At 41.2% G+C, this 24937-nt stretch overlaps 4 protein-coding genes across 5 annotated transcripts; 3 read left to right on the top strand and 1 right to left on the bottom strand.

The window, feature by feature from the left end:
* Window positions 1–612: 612 nt before the first annotated feature.
* Window positions 613–6606, top strand: smim14 (small integral membrane protein 14). 2 transcript variants are annotated; one of them, XM_030787961.1, is made up of 5 exons: window positions 613–816; window positions 2606–2686; window positions 3925–3973; window positions 4064–4212; window positions 4333–6606. In XM_030787961.1, exons 2-5 carry the CDS (start codon window positions 2612–2614, stop codon window positions 4369–4371), a joined length of 312 nt encoding a protein of 103 aa, XP_030643821.1. In that variant the 5' UTR covers window positions 613–816; window positions 2606–2611; the 3' UTR covers window positions 4372–6606. The 2 variants fall into 2 exon arrangements, with proteins under 2 accessions (XP_030643821.1, XP_030643819.1); XM_030787959.1 differs by having other exon boundaries at window positions 619–699; window positions 2605–2686.
* Window positions 6607–7472: 866 nt separating this feature from the next.
* Window positions 7473–14590, top strand: ugdh (UDP-glucose 6-dehydrogenase). Its single transcript, XM_030788154.1, has 12 exons — window positions 7473–7578; window positions 8192–8353; window positions 8546–8647; window positions 8875–9075; window positions 10842–11039; window positions 11167–11314; window positions 11446–11540; window positions 12180–12310; window positions 12727–12866; window positions 13230–13321; window positions 13486–13596; window positions 13783–14590. The coding sequence occupies exons 2-12, from the start codon at window positions 8192–8194 to the stop codon at window positions 13891–13893; spliced, it is 1491 nt and encodes a 496-aa protein (XP_030644014.1). The 5' UTR covers window positions 7473–7578; the 3' UTR covers window positions 13894–14590.
* Window positions 14591–14697: 107 nt separating this feature from the next.
* Window positions 14698–19812, bottom strand: lias (lipoic acid synthetase). Its single transcript, XM_030788012.1, has 11 exons — window positions 19723–19812; window positions 19205–19377; window positions 18629–18722; window positions 18188–18268; window positions 17519–17675; window positions 17199–17256; window positions 16934–17062; window positions 16024–16169; window positions 15816–15886; window positions 15343–15454; window positions 14698–15248 (listed from the first exon to the last, which is right to left on the bottom strand). The coding sequence occupies exons 1-11, from the start codon at window positions 19810–19812 to the stop codon at window positions 15181–15183; spliced, it is 1179 nt and encodes a 392-aa protein (XP_030643872.1). The 3' UTR covers window positions 14698–15180.
* A 311-nt stretch (window positions 19813–20123) lies between these two features.
* Window positions 20124–24153, top strand: rpl9 (ribosomal protein L9). Its single transcript, XM_030787945.1, has 8 exons — window positions 20124–20158; window positions 20637–20683; window positions 20804–20919; window positions 21138–21233; window positions 21446–21578; window positions 22153–22233; window positions 23290–23405; window positions 24078–24153. The coding sequence occupies exons 2-7, from the start codon at window positions 20638–20640 to the stop codon at window positions 23394–23396; spliced, it is 579 nt and encodes a 192-aa protein (XP_030643805.1). The 5' UTR covers window positions 20124–20158; window position 20637; the 3' UTR covers window positions 23397–23405; window positions 24078–24153.
* Window positions 24154–24937: the final 784 nt, after the last annotated feature.

Raw genomic sequence — 24937 nt, 5'->3', positions numbered from 1 at the left:
TTTATATCGGTATGGTTTTTAATTTCACTCGTTATTGTCACAAAATAATTGTCATTAAAAATCTATTTTTTAATTAGAACAGGCAACGGATCCAGTATCTCCCCTTTTGCTGAAACGGCGAATGCACTGTATTTTTTCCAGAACAGTTAAGAATGTGTACTGGATGACACCTCAAAAGATCATATTTGAGAAGAAAGTCAAATTTTGTTTTAGATTACTTGAACAACAAATCGATTTGTTTGAGTACAGCACAGTACAGTTAGGTCAGTGACAATTAATCAACTGCAGTTAATTTGAGATGAACAGCTTAACATTCGCGTAATTTAAGTCATGCGATCCAAATCATGTTAGTGTTTTCATATAGGTAATGAAAGCGAAAAAAAAGCTCCTTCAAGCATGCGGATGATGACAGGACCGACGAATTTGGGCGTTACTGTTCAGCCGTCCTCACCTCGCGTTTCATGCTGATTTGCCAGCAGACTAGCGATGTTGCATCACTTAGTGAATCCGCTGTCCACATGATGAGAAAAGCAACGGTGTTGCATGGGGTGCTGTCAAGCTCCCGGATATCTTGCGTGATCCAGTGACGTGGCCCTCACGCCTGCGCTCGTTTATCTACGCTATCAAAACAGACGGAACAGTAGCCGGAGCTGCGATTGCATGCCAAACATAGGAGTGTGGTAGTTTTCGACGCTATATGTAAGCTACCAGTTCTCCTTTATGTTTTTGGCTTTGCGATCAGGAATTATATAAAAATTAGGCCAGCATATCTTGAACTAACTGGTTTATTACTTTGCCTGAACCATCGAATAATCGGTGAGATCAAAGACCATGTTATTGATTTTTATCGTTCTGTTGTTGCGACTTTTACTTACAAAGCACGGTTGCGTTTAAGTAATGTTACATAATGTGAATGATTTTGTGACGCACTGTCGTTTAATAGGCTGATTTTCTTGTGTTTTGAGTGATCGAGTCTGCTAAGATTTTTTTTGTATGTCTTCGGCAGACATTCTGCCCATCGGCTTATTTACATGTTTCAGGGAAGCTGAAGTCTTCGAATTGACAAAGACATTTTTGTAATAGCGCTGTGACGCTCAACAGTTAAAAAAAACATCTAACACGCATACATATACACACACTCATGCAGATTCTGAAGATTTAAGTTTGTAGAATGAGATCGGTTATTTGTTTCAGCTGTCGGCCTCGTCGCATATTTGCATAATGACTTAATTCAACGAAATTCAGCGTTCAGTGCATTCACTGATGAATATTTCAGTTAAATACAAGAGGACAACAACGGCTGAACGAAAGTTTTAGTTTTCGTACGCTTGCAGGGCCGATTATTCATTCTTTTCGTGGTTCGAACCTTGTGTTTATTAGTTTGTATAAAGAGAAATCCAGATCCAAATCTTCTGCACTCTGAGATCTTGAGGCCACTCCAAAAGTTACCTCACTGGTGTGTTAAAAGTGTTGAGCCTCCGACAGATGTGAAGGTAAACGAATTCTTGGCACAACGATCTTGGTTGGAGCTGAACAGGATGTCCTAAACAAACACTGAACCGGACTCATCTGTCGTTCTGCTGCTTCTCATTTACATTAGGAAACTGTGTATTAACGCTGTCTAAACTAATCTTAGTTCAGACTCATAGCAGTGAACACACGCCATCTTACAGAAAGCTGTACCACCGTGTGAGGAGCTTGTACAATTGTCTGACATGGTCTTGACTAGGAGTGGAACACAGTTAATCATATCCTAGCTCATTAAGGAAGCGAATTCCTCTAGACGGAAATGGAGTTTGCAACCTGATCTTGAAAGACGCAGGCATTGAAACGGCTAGTTGATATATCTGCAGAGGGTACATGGTAAGGGGTTTTGATCTAGGGGCTAAATTAGAGCATCTTTGTGGTTATGTAAGCTATATGAAAGCAGTAGAAGCTCTAACCATAACCACAGACGGCCGAAACATGATGGGGCATGACTAAGCCCAGTGAAGGCTTTGAATTTGCACGAGAACTGACATGTCATTTTCTTACAAATCTGAAGTACCCAGTAAGGGAGTAGAATAGGACAGTACTTGGATCAGACAAGATGCTGATTTTATTCGTCTCACTCTCAGTCAGTGTTAAGTGAAATTCATGACAAAATCAGATGTAACTACTTTAAACACGAGATTTTGGCTGATGTGTCGAACTGCTAAACATGTGCAGACATGCTAAGAAAACAGTAAGTCAAATTGCGTAAAAAAAAGAAAATGGTGACCTCTATGTTTTATCACAGTTGTCCAAAACCACATCAAACCTCATTCCTCCGAATTTCAACAGAGTGAAATCAGACACCTCTAGACTAAGCCTAGTGTCGCTACTTCCAGGTTGTAATTTTGGATTAATGTGTAACTTTGGATTAAATGCTTTTTGGTCTTAAATTAATGGACCTGAGTCTAATTCTGCTTGAGAGCAGTCTTGACTTTGATCCACACCCATATATGAAAAATGGGGAAATGAGACATTGAGGTTAATTACACAATGTCTCTGCAAAAAAAAAACCCCAACAACAACAAAAAAAACCCACAATGTTGTGTGATATTGTTTGTGTGTTGTTTTTAGGTAAGGTATGGAAGAGGGAGGGTTTGATCCCTGTGAGTGCATCTGCTCTCATGAACATGCCATGAGGAGACTCATCAACCTGGTAAGATGTCCTCTCTCTCTTTCTCTCTATATCCCTCCATCTCTCTCTTTCTTTCTCTCTTTTACTCATGCACAGACCTTTATGTTGCTCTGCAGTAGCTAAAGTAGACTGAGCGTTATCCATCTCGGTGGTGTGTGACCTAGACATCTGCTGAAAAGCCAGACACAACAACCACTTTCCATGTGCTTCTCAGTACAGTCTAGTTACTTTGAGTGAATTTTTAGAGTTCAGATTCCTTGATGCACACTTGCTGAGACAGAGAAAGAGAGGGTTTTTACTTTTTTTCCCCCCTATATTCTGGTTCCTCTTGTCTCATCAGTTTAAGTTATTCATACCTGTCTCTTTCTCTCTCATACAAGTATATCAGATTACAGGGATTAGACTGTCTTGCAATCAACTTTTTGCATTTCGTTGTCTTTTCTTAGAAGAGCAGGAACAAAAGACTGACACCCGAGATGTTTTGAGAGAGATAGAAAGAGAAAGAGAGAGAGAGAAAAAGAATTTTGATACAGTCAGTGGTACACACCCTTTCATTGTTTACGTGGGTAACAACGGAAAGCTCCAGTGACCGAGAATCATATTGTACTTTTAGCTAAAAGCACAACAATGCTCTAGATGACAGAGTTTTGACCGTAGCTCTGTCATTTACTCCAGTGAGAAAGCAGAGCAAAACTTGGGAGGGGTCTGCAGATGATTTGCAGTATCTAAGAAACCTGATTGGTGTAAATAGATGAAAGCATTCATCTGATTGGTCTGCAAATAAGCAGGGCGTTTTCTTGTTGTCCAAGACAGCCTGAATGATTTTATCGCCCGATCTTCATTGCCTTATCAGTAGAGGGAGCCACTGCCCACAGACACTTGAAATATTTCTCACTTCAAGAAACCAACTTCTCCCCGATGCGTTGTTAACTAAAACTGAGGTCATCCAACTCAACATTTCCTGTGGAACTACTGCAGATATAATTCCTCTTTCTGAAGATTTTCATAACAAAAAATATTCGCGAACTCCACATACAACTCTCTTACTTATTTCTAACGTCATATATTTGCGGTACGTTATCTCAGTCCCTCATCTTAAGGGTAACCTCAGAGAAACATTGTGTCTGTGAGAACGGAGATGAGGAATTCACAGTGGTAGCGTATCGACAGCTTCCTCAGCTGGGTGTTTTTTTTTTTTTTTTATTGCTGCTATGTTACTGCATGCACATCTAAGACGGTTTCCTTAATTCTTTCCTCAGCTGAGACAGTCCCAGGCGTACTGCACAGATACTGAGTGCCTTCAGGAGTGTACGTATATCCATCAGTCAGTCAGTCAAGCGTGTTACGCAGCTGCGTGTGTGCTCATTAAACCCTGTGTATCTCTCTGTCCACGTGCAGTGCCCGGGCCGAGTTCTACGACCGGAGGCGATCTCACCCTGCCCATGATTATTATGGGATGGATGGTGCTGGCCTTCGTCCTGTTCCTGTTCCGCCCTAGCAGTTTGAGAGGTCCTGGGGTCGGAACCAAGCCCATGGGGCCTCGCAATGTGAGTGATCCATAATCAGTCAGATCTTCCAATCTCCATGGTCCGTGATCAGTAATCACCTATTTGTTCAATTTTTCTTTTTATTAACTGAAAAAAAATATGTGTTGTGTTTTTGTTTAGAATCATGGTAGAGAACCACCAGCCCCACCTGTGGACTAGCGTCAGAACCAGGACGCCAAAGTTCTACCGACGGCCAACGACCTGGACCTGACCTTGTACGACCTCTGACCCCTCCCAGACCCAATCAGCTACCGTTACCTAGATTGTCTTTTGCCGTTTACCCGATCAACCAATTAAATTTTCTCTAGTTTCTGATTCTCTATCTTTGTTTTCATAGTAAGGCTGATCCTTTCCTTGGCTAGAGGGTGGGTTTCAGTACAAAGCAATTTAACACGAAGAACAAAAAAAAAAAAGAGGAAAAATGGGTCTTTAATCCCAAAGTAAATTTCATTTGAAATGGATGTGAATTTGGACACGACAAAGTCTCTTGAGAGAAGTTTCTGAGGGCACAAGTTTTCTGGGTTTTTTTTACTTCTTTCGTGAGACTTTCGTGAGATTCGTTGGACTTTTTGTGAGTCTACACGTACACATTGAAATGTTCTGCAAGAATTAATAGTGGCATTGGGAGGGATATTACAGTTCCTGACTAAAGGACCGGCGGAATCTAAATCTTAGTGCAGATTTGACATTTTGACTGTGGAATTCGAACGTTGTTTCTCTTGAAGTTGAAGAAAGCGTTCTGTGTTAATAGTTTGGAAGGCAATGTTTTTATTTGGGATGGAAACCGTTGGCCTTGGTGACAAAAAAACAAAAAAAAAAAAAAAAAAGATTTTTTTATAGCATAGTTTTAAGCAGAAGTGGTGATAAGATTTCTCACAGGGTGGAGGTTTCTTCACATTCCACAGCCATGTTATAATCTCAGGCTGTAATATGTGAGGTCATAAGATAATGTAGCTTACTGGACCTCGGTACTGCATCGTATGTTCTCTCCACATTTCAGACTCATGCCGGAAAAAATGACAAGACAGTGACTCAGTCTGACCCATTGTCTGCTTCTGACAGTTAAATCATTTTCTTTAAAAGTGATCTTCTTTGTGAATTCAGCCTTTGTTGTGAACTCTAGAAATTGTTGTTGGTGTTGCCTCTGTTCATTTCATTGCCGTTAAGGGGTTTTAAGAACTTGTGGCAGAAAAGCCTGGTTTTAGGCTAAAAAAAAAAAATCAGAATCAAGTTTTTCTGTGAGCCTTCAGGTGTCCTCATTGAAGTCTACTTGTAACTTCGATCATATTTTGTGTCCTGTCTATCTAGATATCTAGACTACTGAACAATAGTGTTTGCTCAAGGCCAGTAAGAAAAATTCATTCTCACAAAGTAAATGCGTTTAAATGTGAGGGTAATTCTTACTGATTGGAAAGTCAAGTGATTGTCATTTTTTTTTGTCCCTTAAAAGTTCATTTTCACCTACCAAATAGTAATTCATTTATTTCAGTACACCATATCAAATTAGAAATGGAATTTTATGAACATGTATTCAACAGTTGTGTATCTTAAAATGAATTGTACACGTTAAACATATGTATTGTCTTATATATAGTGTAATACAGGGCTTTTCAACTTTCAACTTGTCTTCAATTTCAGTTAGCCAGATAACCATCTAACAGGGGAGCCGTTAAGGAACAGGCCGCTTGGACAGTTACGATCCACCCCAATACCCCCACCCTCCGGAAATTTGGCTAACTGAAAGGTCCTGCCTTACAGAATACCCCTCAAGACATCCTTTTTTATTGTCACGGGTATAGACTGTCACTTATTTGTTGAAGAACCTGTTTGTCTGATAAAATTCAGCGCTAAATTAGGGGGTTTCTTTCATAAAACAGCCGGACCAACCTTTGGAGACAACATTGTATACGCCTACCTTTGAGTTTTCTTTTATAATGGAGTATCTAGTGTCTAGCCTTTGCCCTACCGCTACTCAGCGCTTGTTACGACGCCTAGTTTATGGATGAGGCTGTCGTCTCCTTTTTTTTTCGGTCAAAGTTGGCACTCGTGAAATCTGAGTCATGACGCCCAGTCTATAATGGAAAAAAAAACGTACTTAACGTTTTTCTTTTTTTCTATAATGATGAATTGAATCCATGCATTTTTAGATAACTTAAATGACTACGCTTCGGTTGTGGAGAGCGGTAAATACCTGTCGCAGTGTAATTCATTGATGGTATGTTCATTATTTATGGCTATTTGTCCTTACTGTAGCAGAGGGAGAAATGGGGATTGTCCTTTGCTTCAAGCATGGGTCAATAATAACTTTTTATCGATGAGACTCAATACTCAACACGACAAAGGGCTTCCACTATGCACTTTTCATACCACAAATAAATATGAGTTATTCGACTACTTCTAGCTCTTGTCTGTTCTTTAGACGTTTGTGTCTCGAAAATCTGCGAAAATGCCCCTTTGAACTTATTCATAATCATGACACAGTTATTAGGGAAAAGGCCCACAGAGTCATACATGCGTATTGTTTGCGTTGGTATGACGTTGTAGACACTGATTGGTTTTAAAAGCCTCTTCGTTCCAAACAACGTGGCAAAACAGACCCTCTCAAATTACGAATTATTTTGTCAATACAAAAGTCACCCAAAAAAATTCCTAACTGTCCTTAACAAAATTGCCATGAAATTATATTGAATAAGTTATAGATTATATTACATTGGTTTATAATTAAGTAGAGGGCTATTTGTAGGTTGATACAACGCTCAAGCAGTATACTGAGATGCTTTTGAAAATGCAGTAGATCAAGGACAAAGAATTAAAATTCGGTTAATTTCATGTAAGCTGCCCTCGCAGTTTTTATTTTATATTAAATGAAATACACAGCTCAGTGGAGGAATAAAAGTACTGGAAACATTTTAAGTACATATATGTACATACATCTCATGAATATGTGTGTAGCACATTACATCTCTCAAACATGTTACCAGCATAATCCACATGACCAAATAAATTTTCAAAATATCCTGAATATGTTTATTAAATGTACTCATCGCAAATATATTGTGTTTTACTCATTTGCATTACTAAAAACCATTGTGTTTTGGAGGGCGACATGGCATTGGTTTCATCATAGACTTTTATTTTGACACTTAGTAATCCGGAAACTGAGTACTCTTACCTCCTCAGTGTGTCTCTTAGTTCAGGTGGGTGTGGGTGTTTAAAGAGTTTACAGCACAGAGTAACTGATTCATTCAGAGTGATCTAGCTTCAAGAACAGAGGACACATTAACTTTACCAGAATACCCCGTTTTGGGTCTCTTAAAGTCACTCAGTTGTTCCGCAGGTCCTACCATTGCCTTATTGAAAGACAAGGTAAGATGAAAAGAATTAAAGTTTATCTTTTCAAGCTGGATGTGGAACTGACGTTACTGTGCTACCATGATGTGAGCTAAGACTGATTTTTGCTCTTTCAATAATAAATCTCGACAAAAGTTATCACTTTTACGCTCGCTTGTTATACGTTTTGTGTGCATATCTTAAGTGAAAATGTTGACGTAGCTGCAGATAGCCTACTTGTATTTATCGATGCGATGTTGACTGTTTGATTTCGCTCAGTGTTGTTCCAGTCACAATCTATTATTTTTGATCAGTTAGTATAATCTTACTCATTTGATATTTGTTAAGATGTACTACTAACATCCTGCTTTACAGACTCGTCGACACGTGCTGGGGCAAGGAACACAAGTTTTAAATTGTTCCTGGGATCTTGCAACACGATATAGCCAGACGTAATTTCGCGTACAAAGCGGCGCATTGTTCTTAATTCACTTAACAGGGTAGCTGAGTCAATAAATCTTCTACGCGGACCGTTAACGTTAAATAGACTACGTCAGGGGACGGTGTTGTCATCTTTATGACTCCTCACATTCGGCACTTTCTCTCTGTTAGTCACTTAATCTTTCACTTATCTCCCTCTCTCTCTCAGATGTTTCAAATTAAGAAGATATGCTGTATAGGCGCCGGCTATGTAGGAGGTCCGACTTGCAGCGTCATTGCCAATATGTGCCCGGAGATTCGGGTGACTGTGGTGGACGTGAACGACTCCCGAATCAAAGCCTGGAACTCAGATAATCTGCCAATTTACGAGGTAAAGCCGCAGAACAGTTTAACAAAACTCTGTGGTTCTGTACATCACCCTATGTGATGTATTATCAATATTCGATACGTGGGTGTCCTAAGGTATATTTTCTATACGATAGTTGAATCAATAAAAGAATGGACTGTGTGTTGGTTTGTAAATCTCTAAACAATTACCGTCACTCCCCTTTCCCTCCTCCAGCCCGGTCTTGATGAAGTGGTGATGTCCTGTAGGGGAAAGAACCTGTTCTTCTCCACCGACATTGATTCAGCCATTAAAGAGGCAGATCTGGTCTTTATTTCGGTTAGTTAAACCTTTCCTCCCTCAGTAACATAATAATGACCTAATATCGCACATCATTCACAGAACTGTCTCTGATTTTATGCCAGAGTTTCAGAAGAAAATGTCTTCTTTAGTAAACCAATAAGCAAAGACACACTCTCTTTCTGTACTGGAGTGTGCGTGTGTGTGTGCGTGCGTCTGAGAGAGAGGGTGTTAAATGTTTTTGTCTTTATTTTGGGCCCTGTCAGGTGAACACCCCCACTAAGACGTACGGAATGGGAAAAGGTCGTGCGGCAGACCTGAAGTTTATCGAAGCCTGTGCCAGAAGGATTGTGCAGGTTTCGGACGGATACAAGATCGTAACGGAAAAGAGCACGGTGCCCGTTCGCGCCGCAGAGAGCATTCGCCGAATCTTTGACGCTAACACCAAACCCAGCCTTAACCTCCAGGTGTGTGTGTGTGTATGTGTATGTGTTTGTTTGCACCATTACAGAAAGGCCTCTTCATTAAATTGTACTTAGAAATGTATAACTATTACACAACCAAAACGAGCATTCGTTAACTGAAATGAATTACAGCTGAAATGTGCTGTATAGTGTATATTACATGACAGCTATTTGTGTGAAATGGTTATGAGTCGGTTGTAAGTACCTTCCCATTTGTGATCAGTTTGTAAATTTGTCGGTTGTAAGTACCTTCCCATTTGTGATCAGTTGGTAAATTTGTTTACGTCGGTTAACATAGCCCAAAGAAATGAAATAGGCCGTAGATAAGCAACAGTGTTTACTCTGTCGTTTGCTCTGCTGTCTTCTCAATTCTGAGTGTGAGTTAACAACAGTAATGCGAGGAAGTAACTAAGCTCAACTGTCAGTATCAGGTATGACACAGTTACAACCTCAGCTGGCAAAATTTTTATGTCCTCAGGACAGTGATAGATGTTTGCCGACGCATGTTGACAGTTTAGCCTTCAGCTGTCCCTCACAGGAATATAAATAAAAACAGTACTATGGTAAATGTCAACTGACCTATTGATCTAAAAAAAAAAAAAAAATTACCTGGATATGCTATAAGTGTGTTATAAGTGTGACATAAACCCGTCAGGTACGTCTGGATGTGTGTATGCGTGTTGTCACCTGAAGCGGGATGCACGTTGAAGTGGAGTAACTTTGTCCTACTTGTCGACTCAGAGTTAGTAGTCAATATTCTCTTTGTTATCTAGAGAGCGGGGAAAAAAGTACAGTCCTAACCTCTATCCCAGTATAACCCTACCAGACTTTGACTGAATATAATGTCAGTGGATTTTTAAGGTGTCATGGTAGTTCATCTCAACGAAGACTTTCTCAAACATAAAATAATTCTTTTTTTCTTTTTTTTTTTTACGGACAAAACAAATTCTGTCCACATAATCACAGTTTACCGTCGTAAATGTTAGTCCGAGATTTTGGCTCAAGCCTGACTTAGCAATCATTGCAAGGGCAGAAAGAAAATGCCGTAATGTTGGAATCTATTCTTAACCTTTCTCCATTTTTAAGAGATGTACAGTAACTGTCTATTACATGGGCATTGAAAGAAATCAGGTGATGATGAGATGGTTGTGTTGTCGGATGAGAAACATGTACCAGATTCAGACTCAGTGAAGGGAAAGAAAAAAGAACTGTTTGGCAAGAGTAAACCTGAGACTCGCAAGCAGTATCGAAATCGAAAAGTCCCCAGACATCCAGGGAGTTATGGGAGGAAGAGTTAAAAAAAAAAAAAGAAAAAACAAGCTATATTTCACTATTCATTTATCTTATTCTGTTTTTTTTTTTACTTCTGTGTAAATACTTACTGTATTTTTCAACATTTTTTTTTTTTGTTTCATTTAAAGCGTTTGCTCTAACCGTTACACAATTAAAATGAAATCCCGTTTCATTACTGAGTGTTGGATCAAGAAACCATGCCGAGATTTTCTCGGCATGGATTCTAGAAGCGCAGACAACCTGGAAATAGCGCTCATTCCAAGACCAAAGACCATAAAAAATTCAATTCCCACTCATTAGCTTCACTCTTAGCTTTGTGTCCTGAGGTGATTTCTTCTAAGAAACCTTGGTTCTCACACGGGACTCTCTTTGAACTGATTCGCTAAACAAATGAAAGGCCTAAACTGACCCCAGGTCAGTGTCATAAAAGTCTCTTCTCTGAGTGATTGATGTCCCACAATCCTCTCTGTCGCCAGGTCCTGTCAAACCCAGAGTTCCTTGCGGAAGGCACGGCAGTACGTGACCTCAAGGAGCCGGACCGTGTCCTGATTGGTGGAGATGAGACCCCTGAGGGTCAAAGGGCAATTCAAGCGCTGTGCGCCGTCTATGAGCACTGGGTCCCAAAATCGCGGATAATCACTACCAACACGTGGTCCTCTGAGCTCTCCAAACTGGTAAGAGTGTGTGTTTGTGTATGAGAGAAAGAGTCGTCCTTTGGCTCAGGAATGTAACTAGAATCATCTATGTACTCTGTGTTTGTGTGTGTGTGTGTGTGTGTGTGTGTGTGTGTGTGTGTGTTAGGCTGCGAACGCGTTTCTCGCCCAGCGTATCAGCAGCATTAATTCCATCTCTGCGTTGTGCGAGTCGACTGGAGCGGACGTGGAGGAAGTTGCTCGAGCTATCGGCATGGACCAGCGAATCGGCAGCAAGTTCCTCAAGGCCAGCGTGGGTGAGTGTGAGTGTGAGTGTGTGTGTGTGTGTGTGTGTGTGTGTGTGAGAGAGACAAAGAGCGGCGGGGGAGGTGTGATGTACTTTAGTACATAGGTATATCTGAAAGCTGAAATATGTGTGTGGGTGCAGGATTTGGCGGAAGCTGTTTTCAGAAGGATGTGCTGAATCTGGTGTATCTGTGTGAGGCACTGAATCTGCCCGAGGTCGCCTCCTACTGGCAACAGGTACACTACGCGTCACCTATAGAACTCAACTACATAACTCAAATATTAAAATATTAAAAAATAAATATGAAACATCAATATTTTTTTTTTAAAAATGGGAAAATCTGTTTGTGACACACAGTGGTTTCCAAGCTTTTTTTAGCCACCAATCAGATGAGCTTAATTACCCAGTAGGTTAATTAAATATTAACCTAACCTAACTAACCTATGAAATTATATTTTAAAGCACCATTATTGCCTGGACACAGGAAGCAGTGTTAAAAGAAATAAAAAATTCTCAACTCTACTGTTTTCTACAAGTCTTGGCATGAAAAGATACAGGGTTACATGTTGGCTAACTACCAGCACATTCCACTGTGACAAAGATAAAATGATAAAATAAACAAATAATAGACTCATTTTATCATAATGTTGGTGCGTGAGAGTGTATAACAACGCCCTGTCCAAAGAGTGCTTAATGAAATACATTTATAACTAATAAAAATGCCCATCCCTACGTTCTCACAGTCCAGCAGCATGGTCCTGGCCCATAGACTACTGCAGGGAAGCCCTGATGTACGGCACAGTTACTGGGTTTGAACTGAGTACTTAAGTCCTCTCTCTCTCTCTCTCTCTCTCTCTCTCTTTCCTCTGTTCTAGGTGATTGATATGAACGAGTATCAGAGACGCAGGTTTGCGTGTCGAATCATTGACTGTTTGTTTAACACCGTCACGGGAAAGAAAATCGCGCTCCTTGGCTTCTCCTTTAAAAAAGACACGGGAGACACCAGGTACACACACACACACACTAACAGGCTTGTTAATCATAAACAGTGTGTTTCAGTGTGTAAGAGATGAAACACTTCTTTCTCTTTCCTTTTATACACGTTTGACCCCCCCCCCCCCGTGACCTCTCACTTAGATATGCACACCTATTCACATGCACTCACTCCCTTTCATGTGATGTCACACTCGCACGCCACCAGTGTGACTTTTCATCTACAGACACTCTCAGCCGTGCTTTTCAGTAACCTGAACCAAAAGTAGACAACTTTATTACAGAAATGAAAAATGAGATAAACTGCCTAACGCGCCGTTATGTATGAAGTTCAGAAATGAGTTGTGTTTTCAGGATTTGTGTGACTACGCCTCAAACCAACATGTCTGAACGGAGGGTTTTCTGTGTGTGTGTGTGTGTGTGTTTCAGAGAGTCGTCCAGTATCTATATCTCCAAGTATCTAATGGACGAGGGAGCCAAGCTGCACATTTATGACCCCAAAGTACTGAGGGAGCAGATTATACAAGATCTGTCCCATCCCACCATCTCTGGAGATAACCCTCAGAGAGGTGTGTGTGTGTGTGTGTGTGAGAAAGAGAGAGAGTGTGTGAACGTGTACGGGCTGTCTTTCACTTGTTTTGCATTTGATACATTGCAGTAAGGTTACAGATATCCATCAGGTCTATCAGAGAAACAGAGTACAGTAACTTTTACTTTAATTGGCTGAAGACATTCAAACAGTAATGCGATCTTGTCTCTTATTCACCTCACTTTTGCTGAAGAAGAGTCGAATGACTTTTGCTCTAACAGTGAATTCTGCTGATGTAAGGCAGAGGGGTCTGTGCTATCAAAGATCACACACACACACACGTGTGTGTTGTTCAGATATTTTGTGTCACCATGACTGAGTAACTTTTTCTCCTCTCCTCTAGTGTCAGAGCTGGTTACCATAACAACAGACCCATATGAGGCCTGTAAGAGTGCACATGCTCTGGTTATCTGCACAGAGTGGGACATGTTTAAGGTAATGAGACACACACACACACACTCTCTCTCTCTCTCTCTCTCTCTCTCTCTCTCTCACCTTACAAGACACCCTTTACATATCCATAGTAAACCCCCTCCTGTTTTTGGATATTATTTTTTATACTTTTTTTTTCTATAACTCTGTAATATAATACAATATAGGAACTGGACTATGAGAAGATTTATCATAAGATGCTGAAGCCAGCCTTCATATTCGACGGGAGAAGAGTTCTGGATCACCTACACCCCAAACTGCAGTCTCTGGGATTCCAGGTACACACACACACACACACCCCAACACCAACCCAATGACACAGCTGAAGTGTATATACAAGAGAGAGTGTATGTGCTGCATATGTTTCCTGAATGGGCTCAGTATTATTTAATAAGAAAGCCTTTCTCTGAACTTTCTGTCCTGCACAAAACTTACTTTTTTTTTTTTCTGTCTTTTTTGAATAGATTGAGACGATCGGTAAGAAGGTGGCGGCGTCTCGGATTCCGTACACCCCCCCCGCTGGAGTACCTCGCACAGCCACGACCGAACCTCCCTCCAAAAAAACCAAAGCGTGACACTCACGTCCACACACATGTGCAGAGAGAGTCCAACAGAGAGAGTATTCAGCCTCAGTAAATCCCCAGCCATGCCAAGATAGCCAAAGGAGGACATACACACACACACACATTCACACACACACACAGAGTAGCTTGAACAAATCACATGTAAAGAAAACCAAAGTTCGATAGACGTCCCAGTCAGACTAAGCCAAACTCCAAGCGCGTCTGTGGCTTTTAAAACTTAAACTCTGTTGGCTTCTGGTCAAATTGCGCACAAACATCTCTTTTTTTAAGAGCCAAGAACTCTCACCGTAGCGTTTCAGCTCGACCGTCCCTCTCTGGAAGTCAGGAAACGAAATACAGTGAAACACTGTCCCTCAGTCAACATAACTCTGAAAAAGATTTGTTTGTTTGTTTGTTTTTTTTCTATTTTATCAGTCTCCTGTATTCATAAGGACCATGTCGTAATCCAGTCACTTCGTCTTATGTTTGGAATTACAGTATTGTAATTTAATCTGTCTGCTGTAAGGTCGGTCTCTGGCCTGAGCCATCTTTGTCAATCAACCGTCAATCAACTGTCAGTAGTATGTCAAATATGCTGTTTTTATATAATCTTCTCTTTCTGTACAGATTTTTACAGCGAATATGAAAGAAAATGACTTTAAAAAAAAAAAAACATGATTTCTTAAATAAAAGTGGACCATTGAAATAACCGTGCGCCTACAAATTTTCCACCAAAGTTTGCTTTTAAAATACACTTTCAAATATACAGTAACTGTCATACATATTTTATAGATTAAAACTGAAACAAAATTATTGCGTGAAGAATTTTATTAGACATTTTAACAAATAATCTATAGGTTAGATAAATTATACACAACTGGTTTATTTCTGCATGTTACAAGTAGACAAACAACTTCTGTTTGACATATTTCCTCTCTCTCACACACTCTCCACTACAGCAGTCGGCGACTGTTACCTGGTATACAGACGCCTTTTCTGTACGATTGATATGGTACATGTTTTACGATACATGGCTTGACTTTAACTTACAGGTGTGACTGTATGTGTAACAGCAGAACCAGAGTTCTCTGAGGTGTGGCTAAAAAGTACATACTTTGCAGTGAATGCCGAGAACCGAACCCTGTGTGAAATACTTTGATTGCGACATGTTCAAAATCTACTCTGGCCAAAGCAGACTGAAGCCTAAAGCTGTTTCAGAAAAAAAAAAAAAAAAGAGAAATTTGGAGATTAAAAGAGAGAGAGGTTTCCGTGTCGGCGGGTTTGACGTCGGTGTTGATGTTACTCTGTCGCTGTTGCTGCTGCTGCTGCCTTCCTTTTGTCTAGAAGGTTCTTCAGGAAGAATTCACCTGTGACGGCAAGAGAGAGTACGAGCTAGCATTCTAAATCTGATTCTGTGGGTGTGTGTGCGGGTGCGGGTGTGTGTGTGTTTGTTTGTTTTACCTGCTTTGTAGGACGAGCGCACTAACGGTCCGCTGGCTGTGTAGACAAAGCCCATCTCCTGCCCTACCTTCTCCCAGTGCGCAAACTTCTCAGGGGTTACATACTCCTCCACCTAAACACACACACACACACACACACGTTCATATACACACCCACTTGGAATTAACACTGTGAAGTGTTAAAATCAACACTCCCTGCAGAGTGACGGCTAATACGGAAAAGAAAGGGATTTGTACCAAATACAATCATAAATAGCTACATATATGCTCATAGAACTTGTTGGGTTATTGGGTTTACGCCACAGAGAGTGCAGTGGACCATCACTGTGTAATAATGTTTTGAGGTAAAGTTATACAGGATGCATCTGTGTTGTGAGATCTGACAGAACTCTAGGTCATGGTGGCTTTTGGTGGCTTTATGTAATGTTTTGCAGTTAAGAGCTGTGTTTCACAGTACAACGATTTCTGTCATACTTTCAGATGCCGTTTTGTTGGTTGCATGTACTGCCCCAGAGTTAAGCAGTCGACGCCAGCGTCCCTCAGCTCTGACAGAAAAACAAACAAACAAACAAATTAATGAATAAATAGAGAGAAACACATTGGTTGCCTGTGTGTGTGTGTGTGTGTGTAAAAGAGACAGTCCTTCTATGACTGTGTGTGTATCAGGCAGTTTGTGTGTTACCTTTCATGCAAGAGTGTATCTGTGCGTCAGTCTCTCCAAGGCCAAGCATGATGGATGTTTTAGTGAGGAGACTCTGCTTCACAGATTTAGCGTGCCGAAGAACACTCAGAGACTGGTCAAAATTAGCCCGCGGGTCACGCACATACCTTAGAGTCAAAGATTAAAATTATGAGAGCGATGAGACCTCAGTTATACCGATGGTCAATGAGTGTTCAACCTTATTCATGAAGAAAAGTTTAAAAAAAAATCTAAAATAATTACGGTATTAATTGAATTTAAAACTTCACTTCAAACAGTTATGTTAAATAACTTGTTCGGTTTACTTTATAAACGTCATACGTAGAAACTCGTTAACGATTGTGTGTCGTTACATTCAAGGAAAATACTTGAGTAAAACGGTAAATCGTTCTTTCCGCCATCTGCTGTTGGATATCAGTACTGCAGCGGTTAGACAAAGCAAACAGCCGCCAACGCTATTTTTTTTAAAAGGGGGGGGTTCATTTTCACCATATCTGATGACACCATTGGCTCCCCCGTGTGGACGTTGTGAGTATATTTAATAAAGCTTCGCAGTAAGAGGAGAACATATGACCCAATTATTCTGTGCAAAGCGGATTACATCAGAGCTTGAAAATCAACACAGACAGGCATAATTTTTTCCAAAGGCTGTAGATAAAGATAGAAAATGATAAAAAAAAAAAAAAAAACCCTGAATATTTCATGTTAAGTGTATTATTTTCCCACTTGAGACTAAACTGCTTTGTGCTACACATACGTAATGATTTCAGTGGAAGTGTCTGGCAAAGTTAAGAGTCTGGAGTCCAATGCTATCCATGAATGTGTAAATGAATAAACCGTCTGTGTCTGGGTACTGTGGTGAGTCATACGTGACGTAAATGGGCCTGCTTACCTCTGCAGTTCCCTGACTGTTTCCACGTTATGGGCATAAACATCCAGTCCTGACAGTGCAATCTTCTCCACGGCCGATAGATCCCCACGGAAATCGGGCGTCAGACACTCCACCAAAATACTGGAGTTCCTGAGAGAGGGGAGGTGGAGACAGAGGTGGGGGGGGGGGGGGGGGGGGGGTGTGACTCAGAAGAATGTGTTTGATATAACTCTATATGGCTGACAAAACTGTGTGAATAAGTACAGTGTGACTGTATGTTTGGTACCTTTCTTTCAGATTAGAGACGGTCTTTGCAAAGTGCTCAGCCCCACCATCAGGAATGTCTGCTCAAAACAAACACACACGCACAAACACACACACATAGATCAATAAAAATGTAACACTTCAGTTTCACTACTAATTCTATCCCAGCTGTATCTTTCCATCCCTAGCTGTACATTTTGTAGTAATATGTTATTAACATGAATTTTTTGTAAAGTATTTGGTTCCTTTCCCAGTGTTCTGTGGTTAAGATGGTGAACTGGCCATGTGCTGTGTGTGTGTGTGTGTGTGCGCGCGTGTGCGAGTGCGTGTGCCTGTTCTTACCATCTCGGTCCACAGACGTGAGAACCACGTAGTCTAATCCCCAGGCAGCGATGGCTTTAGCTGTGTTATACGGCTCATCAGGGTCCAGAGGCGGCGGCTTCCGTGCTGTCTTCACTGAACAGAACCGGCACCCACGAGTACATGTATCACCCATTAACTAAACACACACACACACACACACAGTCAGACAGACAGACTGAGAAATTATAAGTTTCATTTCAGACAAGTGTACTATTAGTATAGTGTATTAGTATTAGAGTACTACAATACTAGTATTACTAAGACTAGTACAATTCATACACATAAGTAATTCAAAGTGCTTTACAAATGAGCAGATAAAAGGTCATAGAAAAATAAGAGACTAAGAAAAGGTTGAGTGCATTAAAACGGTTAAAAGAACACAGAAGAATAAAAGAATAAAAAGGAGGAATGTATAAAAGAACACAGGGGGAAAAAAATGAAAAAGTAGAGTGCAGTAGAGTAGTAGTACTAGTATTACTAATATTAGCACTAGAACACTACATTACAATACTGTACTAAAATACCATTGATGCCAAATGAAACCAGGCCTCTGAGTAGTAGGTATACATTTGGGAGAGGGGATATCCCATGACATATGTATCATATACACCTGCGTGTGTGTGTGTGTGTGTGCGCGGTCTAACTCACCATAATGGTTGCAGTGGCAGTAGAGTATTCTCCACCTCCCCAGCACTCTCCGATGTTTGGACACCTGGCCTCCTCACATACCTGGAGCATTAAAATATCATTAAACTGTCTTTCATGTCTTACCGTGGTCACATTTAGACAGGAACAATCAATATCATGTTTTACCTTTGAACATGGATCAACACAAGCCTAATACAGGAACATGTTAGAATGACAACCTTAATGTTACCAAAAAAAAAAAAAGTTCTGCACCTTGAACACACATGTCACAGACAGTCACTGCTGAGCGTTACTATGTTTCTCTGCTCATGCATGCAATAATTTAGGATTGTAATTTTACTGCTAGGGAAACCGACATGGCGTTGTATGCATCTGACGGATACAGTGATGTCAGTGATTACAGTACAGACATTCTATCGGTCTGTTTGATCTTTAACTGACCGTGTGCAAGTTCAGCTCTCTTAGAGTATTCTTCAGTCTGTTGTAGTTTTTCCCAATGGGAATCTCTGTCTTCAGCCATGGTGGTAATCTCAGTCTAAAACAAAACACAATGTACAGTTTACTCTCCGACTGCCACCCCCCTCCCATCCCCATATCAGTGTGTGTTCACGTAATTGATAAGAATGTTGAAATGCATGACTGTCAAACGTTTCTCCACAAATGAGTCTAGCGACGTCTGTTTCAAGAGTCAAGGTTTAAAAATGTCAATCTCATCACCCCGTCCTTGGCCAGACATGATAACAAACTTTTGTTGAAAGTCCAAATCCAAACAGTTGTTCAGCGTTAGACGGACATATTAGCTCTCCATTGATTATGCGACAGCACTTTTACAATTAATTTGTAGTAGTCTGGTACATTTAACGCATACGGACGGAGCACAGTCAAAACAACACTGAGATATGATGTGATTTGAGAGTAAACGGTGAAACTGTATTTGAAGTGGTTGAAACGAACTGAATGTCACGGTCTTTGTGATTAGTTTTGACACTGTACTCTCTTTTAAATGAGCTGTCTCACCGTTCTCCTTTCTGTCGCTTTAAGTTTCCTCGATATTCCTCCCACTTGTTTTTCTCTGATAGGTCTCCTGATATGAAGTCCTGTAGGTTGAGTCCGTCTTCTTTTATTTCTTGCTTTCTTTCCTTCAGGGTTGGGGCTCTGTTTGTTGCATTAGTCAAACTGCTGGCGTAGACCTGCGAATATTCAGAAGTAACAAGGATAAATGCCAGCAGAAGGTAGAATGATTAGCTAACATGGTTATCTAATTCAAGTGAACAAATTACATGTAGTTCTGTGTTAATTAGACGTGAAAGACAATCGGCCTTTCTATTAAGACCTGTGCAACATCAATGTGAATATAAACGCACAGTGGTAAATTCTAGCTGGCTATGTAAGTAACCCCCGGCCTAAGTCAATTTGTTCGCTAACATGCTAGCTAGACTACCGAAAATGAGTAGCAAGGTAATTTATCCATGTTATTCAGAGAGCAATCGAACAGACGTTACTGTACCGTCAGGCAGTCTAACAGATATACTTACACGTGGTATTTCGAAGCCTTTGTGTTTTAAAAATAAGTGGCTACATGGAAAGCGCCCCGCTACAACATAGCTGTGTTTCACCAACGCCATAACTCCAGGTTACTGAAGTCTGTCATTGACAACACAGCTCTGCTATCAATTAGTGAGGCCGAACGTAGTTTTTTGAACGAAGTGTGTGTGGGGGGGGGGTTGTCCCTGAACGTCCACGTTTTTAATTAGTATCAATAACCGATTAATTTCGTTTTTCAGTCTTGTCACTTAAAGGTAATTTAGTTTGACTGCAGTTTTATTAAAGTACTTTATTCCAAGTTGAATTGAATCGATCATTGATTTATCAACCCTGATGTTTGCTGTCCACAAGTTATGATGCAAACACGTAGACTCTACAACTGCGTGCTGACGTCCTTCCTCCTTCCTTTCCTCCGTAATCAGCGAGGTAAGAACATGGCGTAGCCGAAACTCAAGCACTTTCAATCAAGTGTAATCTGTCGTTTTTATACAATCGATGTCCTGTATGTGTCATCCGACATACTCTATAAGTTATAACAATCATACGTGTCGTTATATTGTCTATTTAAACATTGATACCACTTGTGCGATGGCCCCTTAGTCAATGTGTATTCATCAGCTAGCTGGCAGTTGTCGGGCCTCGGCTTTGTGCCTTTTAGTTGAAATAAATGAACAAAGTGTTATAATGGAAACGTAGTTGCCGGGCCGTCACTGAATGTCTCCCCAAAGTGTTTATGTATGCTGTAAGAGATCACGGGGTCGGTCGTAGTTCTTTAACCTCAGTTGAAATTAGAGAGCGATGCCGGGTTGATGTCAATGCTAGCTGGCCCTCACAAACTAACACGGAGAATTGGTAGAACATCAAGGTCTGCTTACTGAATTCTTTTTTCTGTCCTGTCCAACAGAATGAAGACCATTCTCAGCAACCAGACTGTCGACATCCCCGACAACGGTATGTCATCTCGGTCATTAGCTAGTTAGCGTAACGCTTCTCAGCGCTCCTTTAGTTTAGACCGCTTTGGCATATGCCCGGGCGTCCCGTTCATATTCTCGTTTCTGTGGTTTTGTGCAGTCGAAGTGTCGTTGAAGGGGCGCACGGTTATCGTGAAGGGGCCCCGTGGCACTCTGAGACGGGAGTTCAACCACATTAACCTGGAGCTCAGTCTGCTTGGCAAAAAACAGAAGAAGGTAAGTGAATGGCCGTTTCTTCTCCTCACTGATGTTTGCATTGTATTATAGATACACTCTATAGATATGTGATCAGAGTTAGTTTCAACATCTTGATTAATGTTAATTTAATACTCACTTGTGCATTATCCCCATGTGGTCTCTGATGCTCCCAAAGGAGGGAGTGTTGTTTCTCTTCAGAGCAATGTTAAGTTGTGTAAATTGTGTTTTGTGTGTAGCTCCGTGTGGAAAAATGGTGGGGTAACAGGAAGGAGCTTGCCACCGTTCGTACCATCTGCAGCCACGTCCAGAACATGATCAAGGGCGTCACCTTGGTGAGGACCCTGAGTTTGTGTGAAATAACTGAGAGATCAAACTGGAAGTATACAGCCAGACTTGTCTACCACCAGTCTTAAGATTTTGTCAGTGTACCTTCAGGAGTTGATGTTGTTTAGTGCGTGTGTGGTTCTCTGATCAAACAGTTCTTGTCAGGTTTTTGGATGTGGTCATGATGCCGGACTGATCGCGCGTGTGTTTGTGTGTTCAGGGTTTCCGGTACAAGATGCGTTCCGTCTATGCCCATTTCCCCATCAACGTGGTCATGCAGGAGAATGGAAGTCTGGTGGAGATCAGGAACTTCCTGGGAGAGAAGTACATCCGTCGAGTGCGCATGAGGCCAGGTACCGTGTGTGTGTGTGTGTGTCTTTTAGAGGCTCAGCGTAGTGGAACAGCCCATCTGAGTGTATGTGTCGGGGCAGTGAGTACAAAGCTCACTAATCTATGGGATGACAGGCATAAAGCCTTACGTTGCTGTCTGTACAGGACGTGTGGGATTGAATAAGCCCATTCTGATGACAGTGCTCCAGTCATAGTTTACAGAATGAAAATGTGACTTCGTTTTGTTTTTTTTTAACCTAATTATCCGTAATGAGAAAGCTGTCAGGGCCTCTTGATTGGTCCTGTCAAGTTTATGTCTGTAGATAAAGGGATGGTGCCTGTTGAATGCCATAAGAATGCTGTTGGATTGGTCTCAGGGATTTTTACTTGAGGTGGCATGGATCTGAGTGAATAGGTTATTCTTTGAGCCGTGTCTGAACTATTTTTGGACAAGTTTATATGATATTTATGTAAACGATGGTCCGGCCTGACAGCACGTCACTAGAAGCTGCGCGTTCGGACTGATCACAGCGACGTTAGTGTAACGAGGCTTGTGATAAAGTGTGTAACTGTCCCTGTCTTATTTCTCACCTGTAGGCGTGTCCTGCACAGTGTCAGCAGCCCAGAAAGACGAGTTGGTTCTGGAGGGTAATGACATTGAGCTGGTGTCAAATTCCGGTGAGCCGTCTTTCTACCCTTCACACACACGCACACACACGAATAGTGACTGACTTCTTGTCCCGATTTCACCATGGATCCACTGATTTGATACTTGAAGTAGTCGCAGGGAATCCGACATGAATGACATGTTTTAACCAATCCTTTCCCAGCTTAAGTGCAGTGTTACTCCACACATAGCGATGCCTTGATTCTAAATGAATCTTCCCCACAGTATTAAGGGCTCACCTTTGTGCCACACATGGTCTCCTACAGTGCCAACATCATTTCCTCTAACCATGAATCTTGCCTTACAGCTCAAGCACCAAACATAACGTTTCCAGGTTCTCTCCCGTACCGTCAGTAATTTATGGTCCACTCACACCTATTCACGAACGCAAAATCTCAAGAGATCTGTAAAGAGGTTCTTAATCCCAGAATATTTGTAGGAATTCTTCCATGTGAGTTTATTCTCTTAATAAACTCACACGAGCGACTATTAAAACCAGAGCGGTCAAATATCTGATATCCTACTGCATGTCCCTTGTTGACACACGGGCACACACACACAGGGACTATGCTGTTTCACTTGACTGATTGCTGGGTGAAATTTGTACATCCTGGATAGAGACCTTCCCATAACCATTTCCCAACTGTCCCTGACAACTTTTCCCATCCCCCTGCTTGATGCAAGCTACGGAGTAAATTCCTAAGTCGTAATGTGCTTTGTGTTTTGTTTTTTGGACCTTATAGACTTTAAGCTGTTCCCCGCCCCTCCCCCCATGCTCACTATAATCAGGTCCACATCCACAAACCCTAAATGTTCATAACCATTATGACCCTAGCCCCCAGTTGTCCTGTGATATTATGACTAATGTACATTTTGGGGCGTTCCCATCTTTTCTAATTGCATAATATCAGTGTGTGACCCTGAGGGATGTTGTTTTTTTTGTTTTAAAAATCACCATTCCCTAAGGTATGAATGTGAGTGTGAGTGAAGGAATTGGTCTTCCTATGTGTGTGTGTGTGTGTGTTTGCATGTTGTTGCTCACCTCCGTAGTGTGTGTGTCTTTTCAGCTGCCCTGATCCAGCAGGCAACCACAGTCAAAAATAAGGATATCAGAAAATTCTTGGACGGTATTTACGTGTCTGAGAAAGGAACGGTAGTGGAACCCGAGGCCTAAACAGTAGAGGTTAGAAAGAGCCCGCGACCACGGGCCTAAAGAAGCCGCCAGACCGTTTTTTTTCCCCTTTCCCTGTCTCTCTCTCTCTCTCTCCCTCCCGTTTCTTCTGCTTTCTTTTGTCATCGCGGGAGTCTCATTTTTGTCTTTTCGTTCTGCTTCGTCCGTTCCTTTTCTTTCTTTTCTTTTCTTTTTTTTTTTTTTTTTTTTTTTGGTCCTGTTGTCTGCGGGCCTTTCATTCACAATGTGCCAAATGCTTCATGTGCAGTGCAAGGTGGTTTAGCCTGTTATGTTATCTATCATACCATCACAGTATTACAACTCATATGTGTTTCATTGCGTGGATTTTTGTCCGCTTGTGTCTAAAGCTTTTCTTCACTGCACGTCAACTCTGGACAGACTAACATTTTCCTCAGTTCTACCAGCCTTAACTTTCCACACAGTAAGCATGGTTAACGCAGCATCACCAGTCTCAGCGGTCATTGTTTCACTAGCTGTGCTGTTTGTATCGTTCAATAGAAATTAGACATTGGCTGTTTTTCCTGTTTTGAAGCTATGGACCTACCTCTTATGTATATATGCTATAGATACCATGTATAAGTTAACCCTTCCCACCACCTTGTGTTTGCATTGACGCTGTTTTTCCCCTGTTTCTCACGCCGCCTCTCTCCGTCTCTCCGTCAGCTGCACTAATCCAGCAAGCCACCACAGTGAGGAAGAAGGATATCCGGAAGTTTCTGGATGGGATATATGTCAGCGAGAAAAGCACTGTCGTGGAGCAGGAAGAGGATTAAACATCTAAAACAAATTTAAAATGCCTGTTAATAAACATGATCCTTTTTCAGCCACATAGTTGTTTGTGTTCACTTTCTCGGTTTTGACTCTTTCTGTAACGCACACATTACACAATCCAGCAGCAAGGCATTGAGGTGGCTGACGTAATGATTATGTCGATGCGTTCATTTATCTGCAAGTTTGGCCAGAGGTAATGAATGTCTGCTTATGTAATTGTTTTTAAATATTCATGAAATGTGATGTTAAATGTTCGATGTACCGGTAAACTGAGGGAATGACGCCCACATTGAAAGAGAATTACCATTCAGCGTTCAATACTCGCATTACCAGCTGCTGGCAAAATATAACGGTTTCATTTGTTGGAATTTGTCTCCATGTGGAAGTGCTAGAAAGCAAATGCCAGTTCCGGAACTGAAATTGCCAAATTTGCAATGTAAAATGACTGACAACAGTAGAAAGAATACAGATGTTTGTATTTGCAGTATATCTAGTCCACCAAGTGCTCGTCCGCGGATAATTGTGAATATAAGTGGACGTCACGTAGCGGAAATAATCAGATGTAAAGAAGTTCGTAGTACCTCACATATGGCTACATACCTGATATTCTATAATTGGAGAAAGGGCAGTTATGAGTCTGCAAGTGCCAGGAGGAATCAAACTGATATGCGGATATTTAAGAACCATTGATCCACGCATTCCACTGAGAAGCATCGGTGACAGGTTCCAGATGACGTAATTTTGGCATTAGA

This window comes from Chanos chanos, chromosome 11, assembly GCF_902362185.1.
Source record: "Chanos chanos chromosome 11, fChaCha1.1, whole genome shotgun sequence".
Lineage (NCBI taxonomy): Eukaryota > Metazoa > Chordata > Actinopteri > Gonorynchiformes > Chanidae > Chanos > Chanos chanos.
Note: the sequence above shows the minus strand (reverse complement) of the source record. Positions and strands in the feature narration are given on the sequence as shown.

Excerpts from the sequence above, each read along its gene's own strand:
- smim14 (XM_030787961.1), top strand. The coding sequence starts at position 2,612 with ATGGAAGAGGGAGGGTTTGATCCCTGTGAGTGCATCTGCTCTCATGAA. Across the intron at positions 2,687-3,924 it reads TGAGGAGACTCATCAACCTG|CTGAGACAGTCCCAGGCGTA; the intron begins GTAAGATGTCCT and ends TTCTTTCCTCAG. Across the intron at positions 3,974-4,063 it reads TACTGAGTGCCTTCAGGAGT|TGCCCGGGCCGAGTTCTACG; the intron begins GTACGTATATCC and ends GTCCACGTGCAG.
- ugdh (XM_030788154.1), top strand. The coding sequence starts at position 8,192 with ATGTTTCAAATTAAGAAGATATGCTGTATAGGCGCCGGCTATGTAGGA. Across the intron at positions 9,076-10,841 it reads AACCCAGCCTTAACCTCCAG|GTCCTGTCAAACCCAGAGTT; the intron begins GTGTGTGTGTGT and ends CTCTGTCGCCAG. Across the intron at positions 11,315-11,445 it reads GTTCCTCAAGGCCAGCGTGG|GATTTGGCGGAAGCTGTTTT; the intron begins GTGAGTGTGAGT and ends GTGTGGGTGCAG.
- rpl9 (XM_030787945.1), top strand. The coding sequence starts at position 20,638 with ATGAAGACCATTCTCAGCAACCAGACTGTCGACATCCCCGACAACG. Across the intron at positions 21,579-22,152 it reads TCGAGTGCGCATGAGGCCAG|GCGTGTCCTGCACAGTGTCA; the intron begins GTACCGTGTGTG and ends TCTCACCTGTAG. Across the intron at positions 22,234-23,289 it reads TGAGCTGGTGTCAAATTCCG|CTGCCCTGATCCAGCAGGCA; the intron begins GTGAGCCGTCTT and ends GTGTCTTTTCAG.
- lias (XM_030788012.1), bottom strand. The coding sequence starts at position 19,812 with ATGGCGTTGGTGAAACACAGCTATGTTGTAGCGGGGCGCTTTCCATGT. Across the intron at positions 16,170-16,933 it reads ACAGTCAGGGAACTGCAGAG|GTATGTGCGTGACCCGCGGG; the intron begins GTAAGCAGGCCC and ends TTTGACTCTAAG. Across the intron at positions 15,249-15,342 it reads GCGCTCGTCCTACAAAGCAG|GTGAATTCTTCCTGAAGAAC; the intron begins GTAAAACAAACA and ends TTGCCGTCACAG.